Below are 8916 nucleotides of genomic sequence, written 5' to 3' on the forward strand. Positions count from 1 at the left end.
ATGTGGATTACTTATTTGCTCATGTTATAATACGTGTATGATTTTTAACACTAAAATATAAATTAAGCGACAATCTGTATCATAACATGAAAATTAAATTTCTCTTTCAGTAAATGTTTAAAAACATGAGAGATTATTATTATACAAGTTACAACTGGGGGATGTATGCTCTCTCTCCATCTAACTCGACATGTCATAAAACGAGTGAGATAGAGAAAAGGCCATATCACTGGTTATGAATACCCTATGATTTTATGCCATATATATATGTGTGTGTGTGTGTGTCCTGGAGTCGACTCTCAATCTATACGAGCATGGCAGGTTATAAGTGGGTTTCCGATGAGTGAGATAGAAAAAGAATATATCACGGACTATATGTAAGATTTCATTTCATCTTAAACAGTTAGCTCTTGCCAAGTCGGTTGAAGTTCTAAATGATACCCTGTGATTGCTGGAATTGGCCCCAGTCTATATGTGCATGGCAGTTTATTCCAAGTGGGTTCCCTGACTTCATCAGCCATCCAAGAATATATAGAGTCCAAAAAATTGCATACAAGTGCGGTTTTCTCAACACGTCATATATCTAAAAAAAAAGTTTAACATCATGCACAAAGAATCTCTAGTCTAAATACAACTACATCTTTTTTCAAGTTGGCTGAAGTTCCAAAAGGATACTCCATGATTTCATGCAACATGATGCGCTGGAGTTGGCCCCAATCTATGTTTGCATGTCAGGGTTCCAAGTGGGTTCTCTGACTCCTTCAGTCATCAAAGAAGATGGGGTAGCTGCGGTCTGTGGTTTAGTTGTAGAAGATAGAGTTCATGGCCCCATTTTTTTTGCAGCTTTTATAAAAAATTCTTTTATGTTTCAAAATATTTTATATTATTAAATTTATAGCCCTTAAATAAAAAATCTTTTTATTTTTCGAATAGTATTAAGTGGATTGATGAGTATTACCACTACTTAAAATAATTTTTTCATTGTGCTAAGAATACGGTTCAGTATATGAAGTGTCATAATACAATTTTTTTAAAGTTTTCAACTAATTGTATTATTATCCCATATTCTCTACACATTAAAAAATCTCTCCACCACTTAAGGGTGGTGAGCAAAAATGCACCTCATGATAAAAATTTGTCACCACAATGAATTAGGCAAACAAAGTAAGCAAAATTATACATATATTCATCTACAACAGCTGCCATTATCTATTGGTTTTGTCATCTTCCTCCAAAAAAAAATATTTACTATGAAAAGAGATGTTCGACTTCATTTACTTACTCATAGTATCGCAGGTAACATTGTTTACTTTAAATAGTAAGCAAAATTTACAAATTTAATTGTTTATATCATTAAAATTCATTTTCAGCTGTATACTTCGTCAAAATAAATTTGCGTATTCAAATACCTAACCCTTAGCTAACGGTCAAAAATCTCGAGGTATATACTTAAAAATCATTTTTTTTATGCCCTAGAATGTAGACAAACAAAAACAGAATAAAAAAGCATGATTAGGCACAGAATTTGGTGACATGAAAAACATATTTGGGCCATGTGGGTTGGAACTTGTAAGGACATGACATATGGGACATCATACTATTTCTGAGAAAAATAAAAGAGTCCAATCAATCACTGCAAGGGTATGTGTCCTCCCACTTTAGGGTTTGTACTTTATTATGGACAAGGATTGTCTGTTCTTTGCTTCTGATGTTCTTCTTATGCCTTTCTATTTGTATGATTACGATTAAACTACGTCAACATTTTATATTACTATTCATTTTTATCTTATTATATCTATAAAAAATAATATAAAATGTTGACGTGGTTTAACCGTGACCACACAAAACATGAGGACATCGAAAGTGGAGCGCAGACAATCCTTGTCCCATTATTATTCCCTTCTCTAATTATAACCTAATTTTTTATCATGCATTTGACTGTTTGTTTTGATCACTAAATTGACTCGCTTGTTGTCCTGATTAACTTTAAAACCCTAATTCCCCTTTCAATACTGTCATCATTCCTTTGTCGTGGCCCACTTGGATCACATGCATATAGTGTTTGTATATTACAGTGCCTCAGTGACAGTTGCCTCCAATCATGTCATCGTATTATCTTAACTATGCTAAAACCCTATGCATATTCTTAATCATGCATGATTGTACAATTTGGGCCGTTTGATCTGAAAAATTCTTATTTATTTCAATTGTCATGAGTTCACCGTAGCAACATTACAAATTAATGAAAGAAAACTGAACATTTAGCATCAACATGAAGATTTAGAATATTGTTATAGTAATATTCGTGTTGTATATATGTTTCTTTAAACATAAAATAAAATTTATGTACGATTATCTGATTATGATAACTATTAAATTAAATCAAAATACAATAATCTCTATAACGACGGGATTGGTTCTCACGCACAAATTTTCTCCTTCAATCATTTATCCACGTCGACATCTTGGGAAAGATATGCACCGTCTTACTACAGTCCTGCTCTCGAGTCTCTACATATATAAATACAAAGGTAGCTGGTGTTGAAATCTTCCAAGGAAAGGTAGCTAAGAAAAAGAGGAAAAACCAACCTCCAAAATCCCAGTGTATACTTTCACCTCTCTTACTTTGTAGGCCTCAAATCATCTCACATTAAGAGTGTCAATGGTTCCAGTTAGCAGTCGAAGTTCTAAGAAAGATGTAAACAGAGGCTCCTGGACGGCAGAGGAGGACCAAAAACTTGCTCAAGTTATAGAAATCCACGGTCCGAGGCGTTGGAAGTCCATTGCAACTAAAGCAGGTTTTCGCATATCTAACGCTCATTTGATAACCATTTCATGTTTAGTTTTTCTCATAGGCGTAGAAGGCTTAAAATGTCTTTTTCTTTTTGCAGGTCTTAAGCGATGTGGGAAGAGTTGCAGGTTAAGATGGATGAACTATCTTAGACCTAATATTAAGAGAGGCAATATTTCAGACCAAGAAGAAGACTTAATTCTCAGGCTTCATAAGCTTCTGGGAAACAGGTGAGCAATTCATTAATCTCATATTTTGATAAAGCGATCGTTTAATCTTCCCTAATTTACAGAGAAGAAAATTCAAATTTAGGAGTATAGAGTGCGGCGCATTGCCCTGACTAGTGGACTTAACTTACATTTACAATGTTTTTGTGTTTGTTAAACATTTAGTTACAGTTTTACTTGGCTTGCTTATGAATATAGGTGGTCGTTGATTGCCGGAAGACTACCTGGTCGAACAGATAACGAGATCAAGAATTACTGGAACTCTCATTTGAGCAAAAAGTTGAAGCAAAACAGAGCAGTTTCAAAGACAGTGCAAGGGTCCACAGAGCAAAAGAATATCAAAGCAAACGACGTGAATGCTTTAACAATTGAAAGAGAAGACGCCTTCAAACTTGAGGAGAACTTCAACTTCGGTTTCAATGGCGGCCAATTCTTCAACTGCTCGAGCAGCGAACAAGGGCCTCTGAATTTGGAGTGGATGAATAAATTCCTTGAAATGGATGAGAGTTGGTTTACTTTGCATGACATTTGAGCTATGTTTTTATTTTCATTTATTATTTTATTTTCTGTGTTCATGATAGTTGTTAGGGATGCATTTGTGAGGCCCTTTTTGCTAATTTTAGGAAAATCCCACTTCATGTTTGATCCTTTTGTATGTAGTTTCAATTGAGGTTTATTTTCCTTTAATTAACAAATCATGTTTCGGTGTTACAATCCTTTATTTATTATGCAGATATTTTAGCATTTTTTTCGTCTGTGAGTGATTGAATCTAAGAAATCTTTTAGAGAAGAAAGTGGTTGATTTATCGAGTTCGGTCAGATTTGTTCTTTTAATTTTATTTGTTTGCAAAACCAGAACTCAAGATAGGTTTTTGGAAAAAGTAAAATAACTTTCTCTGTTTCAAACATCTTGAAAGGGGATAAGATGAGTAGAAGCTGCATAAAATGTCGGCTACATCTTCCTTGCAGAAATTCTTGGATACAGCTGCGATTACCACATTACTCATATGCTCAAGACACACAAGAACCAAAGGTTACACTCTTCTTGTGTTAGTCTTGAATGAACGGGTGACACGGCATGAGCTGCTCTACAAAAAATCTTTCATCACACTGAGACTTGCTATAAATTCATATCATAGACCTTATTCACATTATTTAATTGATCAATCCGGTAAAAGACAAGTGATTTTTGTGCTTTCAATTTCTTTCATACACTCCTTCTAGAGACTTAAAATTTAATAAATCAAAAGGGAATTAAAGGAGAAAAATAGTGAAATGAGTGCAGAGTAAGAAAATGAGGTCACAATCACGATAAATAACATAATTTTAGACTTAATTTGAAAGTAGTTTTATTATAAGAAATCGCAGCGATTTTGAATATGACACAGCGGAAGTTGTAAGAAAAGGGATCACGAATGGTCTCCCTTGAAAGAACTTTGGAATTCCAGTAGCTGTGAGAGAAACTCTCGTTTCAGAATTGGTATTGATTAAAAAAAACTGTCCATTACAAAGCAAATGAACATATTATAAAGACTTGTTTCAAGAAAATGAAAAGACAAGCAACAATAAATCCTCATTGATCAGGAAAGACCCTCTAAATGACTAGGGATTTTTCTAAACTGTTCGCATCATGAAGCAGTTTTTGTTCGCATCATGAAGCAGTTTTTGTATGCCTACGTCAGAATATTTTACAATCTTTTTTGCAAACGATATTAAATATTTTACAATCGGCACTTGATATTAAATATTTTAACCATCTACACTCGATATTAAATATTTTACAATCTTTCGTGCACTCAAATTACTTGAAGATTCTACGTTTAGTCGAATCTACTTATTAGGCAACAATTTCAGCATCTTATATCCTCTGCAGTATGATTGGGGCTCCATGTTTTGGCTTAACGGAAATCGAGATAACAGGAGCATGAGTGTAAGAAGGTGAGAGCTCAAGTGAAAAATGCTGAAGAATCATCGCCAGAGCTACCTTTCCTTCTAACATAGCAAAAGTTTGCCCTAGACATAATCTAGGCCCCCACCCAAATGAGAAAAATGCAGTTTGATCCTTTGATGCCTTCACAACTCCTTCGGAAAATCTCTCTGGGTTGAACTCCTCAACATCTTCACCCCAATATTTTGGATCGTGATGTAGAAAAAGAATCGGAAACACGAAATCAACCCCAGCTGGGATGGAAAGGCCTCCTACATTTGTTTTCTGGTGGGTGTGCCTAAATAGAAGAACTAGAGATGGATATAGCCTCAAAACTTCGGTCAATATCATCGTCACCTGCAAAAAAAAAGAAAAGAAAAAAAAATCGAGTAACAAAGTAAGACATTTATTGAGCACATTGTGAATCGCCTTTGTAAGAGATATGAGTCACGAATAATTAGTAAATGTAGCATTACTCGTGCAGGAAAAACTTACGATTTTGAGGTGTTTTATGCCATCTAAATCAGGTGTTTTCTTTCCAAACACACGGAGGACTTCTTCTCTTGCCTTTTCTTGCCAGTTTGGATGCATGCATAACAGAATCATCGTCCAAGTCAACAAGGTGGCTATGCTTTCTTGGCCAGCAAAGTAGAATGACTTGCACTCCTCTATGACATCCTCAATTGTCATACTATTTTCCTCTTGTGCTTTGCATTGTAACAGTAAACCCAACAAATCATTATTTGCACCCACTTCACCATTTTCCATGGCTTGCTCTTTCTTCCTGATCGTAGCCCTTAATATTGCTTTGATTTCATTGTCCACCTTATACCTCAATCTGTTCTTTTTGGTGGGTATGAATCTGCGCAGAGAACAAAAACTAGCTGTTTTTTTAACAAAATCCACATCTGCTCTTCTTTACTAAACACAAAAACAAAGCCAAAGACAAATAAAATTACACTACTAAAAATACCATCCATAAACCCTAAACTATGTTTGATGTTTGACATAAAAACTTAAACTTGCTTTTAGGTTGTACAAGTATTTTCTAGAGAAGCATTTGTACGTCCTTATTCAGAAAGCACCTTCACGTGTCTTTGTTTTTTTAGAAAGCACTTTCAAGTGTTTTTTTTTAAGAAAGCACTTGACTCCTTAATAAAAATTTCTACAAATTTATAATAAAAACATTTCTAGCAAAAATGCCAAAATGACCTGAACCCTGGGAAATAGAAACCATAATAGGCTTCACGTGATAAAGCGGCTTGCTTTTTCTGAAGCTCAAATAGCTTCCCATCTTCAAAGCTGCCTCCAAAGGCCGTTAGAGCTATAACTTCACTAATCAAATTTTGAAATTCTGGTGCCACATCTACTTCCCTTGATCCTTCAACACCAATTAACTTTTCCCATCGATCGATCATGCCAGAACAACCGGTTACAAATGAAGTCTCCATACCCTGTCACATTTTCTATAACAATCAGAATGTAGAAATAAAATTTCACACATGACTTTATAAGGGCAGTTTTTAACATTTTTAGTTTTCATTTTTCAAAACAAAAAACTTAACTTTAATAAAAATTAAAAAATTTAAAACAACATAATTATGCTTAAGATTTTACCATTAATTTCTCAAGGTGGAAAGCAGGATTGATGATCCTTCTGCGTTTGGTCCATTGCTCTCCTTCCAAGGTTGAGACGCCCAATTGCAGAAGTTTCACAAGTGGATTCAGTGGTGGCATTATGAAATGCCCATTTTTGTTTATTAATATATCCTTGATTAGCTCTGGGTCTGTTACTATTAGCCTTGGCCTTGTTTCCATCCACCCCAAACTCACTTTTCCTAAACCAATTAAAATATATGGGATCAGTATGTATAAAGTTTGTTTGGAAAGTGAGTTTCCCGAAACACTTTTCAATTTAAAAAAAAAAAAAAAAAACAAACAAACAATCGTATATGTACTAATGAGAGGTGAGGGAATGAGTTAAACCTTACAATGAGTTTACCTTAATAATATGGTTTAACTGCATCTTTAGTTACAAAAACGTTAAAACTTTTATTAAATTTCCTCATCCAAATAGAATCATGAATTTCCACGTACTAACACAACCTTACAGTCAAATAAAAGTGTTTCAGGCAAAAAAAAAAAAGAAAAAAACTTATGAGCATAGGTTTTTACGAATTACCATATTTTTGAACCATTTGATGAAAATATGGGAGGACACGTGGAGCAATCTGGTGGTTGAGTGACATGGGTTTGGACCATGCTTCTCTGCTAGACGTGCTCATTTCTTTCATGTCATCATGGAAAAGCTTGTAAGATCTGCCTCTGATGCCTTGCTTTCTCAACTGCTTCTCTAAGCTTCTGGGTCTTACCCAATAGACATGAACAACTCTCAGAACCAAATACAGAATTACAGAAACCAAAGAAAATACCAACATTTTGATCAATAAGAAGTAATCTTCCATCTTTGTTTTTTCCTCTATTGCTAGCTGGTTGAAGGAACTGAAACCAACTTGTGATGAATTTATAGGTCCAACACAAGTGGTGCTCAAAAATCATAATCCCACAAACTGACCCTTAGTTTGGCTGAATTGCATTGATAGTCTCGATAATTTAATTGGATTTTCACTCTCATCTGTGTTTTTTTAGGGATTTTTAAACTTTGAAAAATGTTGAAATTTAATAAAAATTGGGTGTTAGATTACATGTCATGTCACATATGAATTGACATTTCGGTTGAAAAATATTTATGTTATTTTTTTTTTCACAATAATAACTGATGTGGACTTTTGGACATTTTGTTTAGAGATGCTATAAAAAATGTAAGAAAACAAAACTGCAAGGACCAGAATGCAACAACATAAAACTAGGTAAACGAAAGTGAAAATTCAAACAAGCAGCAAGACTATTGTTGCAATTTGGCCCGCTCAGATATTTGCCATATTGGTACAGAAAGTCAAAATAATCCACTTGGTTTTTCTTTTTTTATTATTTTTTTACCCACCTTGTACGGATATATAATATATATGTATGTATTCAGTATTAAACTGATCGACGGGCAACAATATTTATGTAAACAACAAAAAAATAATTTTGTTATTGACGTAAGCAATCATATCATCCCATCTGATTGCTTTGTAAATATAACATATATATGAAGTCAACTAAAATGTTTCTTTCAGAAGAAAAAAAAAATTATATTATTTCCCGATTTAAATTATAGTATCATGTAAAATAGCATAATGTCAAGTTCTATTTAGAAACTAGTCTTATTATAAGCAAAAGGATGTGACAACCTCAATGTAGTAATTGCAGTATAAAATGTTGAGATATTGAGACACCTTAAATCATACATGTCAGGCACGGACCATGCACACGAAAATTTAAGTTATAATATGAGATTTTTTTTTTATGTAAACGATAAAAATAATTGATATGTTATTAACGAAACAATCATATAATCCCATCTGATTGCTTTGTAAATATAACAAAGTCATAATAATCCACTTAATTTTTCTTTTCTATTATTATTTTTTACCCACCTCGTACTGATGTATAATATATATATTATATGTATTTGGTATTAAACTGACCGACGACAACAATAATTATTTAAACAATAAAAAAATTAATTTGTTATTAGCGTAAACATTCACGTCATCCCATCTGATTGCTTTGTAAAATATAACATATATATGAAGTTATCTAAAATGTTTCTTTCAGACGAAAAAAAAACTATATTGTTTCACGATCTTAATCATAGCATCATGTAAAATAGCTTAATATTATTATAAGTAAAAGGATGTGACAACTTCACTGTAGTAGATGCTTTATAAAATGTTGACGTATCGAGTGATCTTAGGCCATCTCCAGCCGAAAGAGCTAAACATAGCTCCGTCTAGAATTATAGCCTTGCAAAAATTATTTTTAAATGAACAGTGTCAAGTCATACTCATATACCATCTCCAACT

At 33.5% G+C, this 8916-nt stretch overlaps 2 protein-coding genes across 2 annotated transcripts; one reads left to right on the forward strand and one right to left on the reverse strand.

Annotated features, from left to right (window-relative positions):
* Positions 1-2537: 2537 nt before the first annotated feature.
* Positions 2538-3732, forward strand: LOC126601872 (transcription factor MYB114-like). The gene is made up of 3 exons (XM_050268640.1): positions 2538-2798; positions 2892-3021; positions 3217-3732. The coding sequence occupies exons 1-3, from the start codon at positions 2663-2665 to the stop codon at positions 3548-3550; spliced, it is 600 nt and encodes a 199-aa protein (XP_050124597.1). The 5' UTR covers positions 2538-2662; the 3' UTR covers positions 3551-3732.
* A 1005-nt stretch (positions 3733-4737) lies between these two features.
* Positions 4738-7410, reverse strand: LOC126605731 (cytochrome P450 72A397-like). The gene is made up of 5 exons (XM_050273170.1): positions 7128-7410; positions 6563-6783; positions 6158-6399; positions 5441-5807; positions 4738-5302 (listed from the first exon to the last, which is right to left on the reverse strand). The coding sequence occupies exons 1-5, from the start codon at positions 7408-7410 to the stop codon at positions 4877-4879; spliced, it is 1539 nt and encodes a 512-aa protein (XP_050129127.1). The 3' UTR covers positions 4738-4876.
* Between the last annotated feature and the right edge of the window lie 1506 nt (positions 7411-8916).

This window comes from Malus sylvestris, chromosome 15 (assembly GCF_916048215.2).
Source record: "Malus sylvestris chromosome 15, drMalSylv7.2, whole genome shotgun sequence".
NCBI classification, from domain to species: Eukaryota; Viridiplantae; Streptophyta; class Magnoliopsida; order Rosales; family Rosaceae; genus Malus; species Malus sylvestris.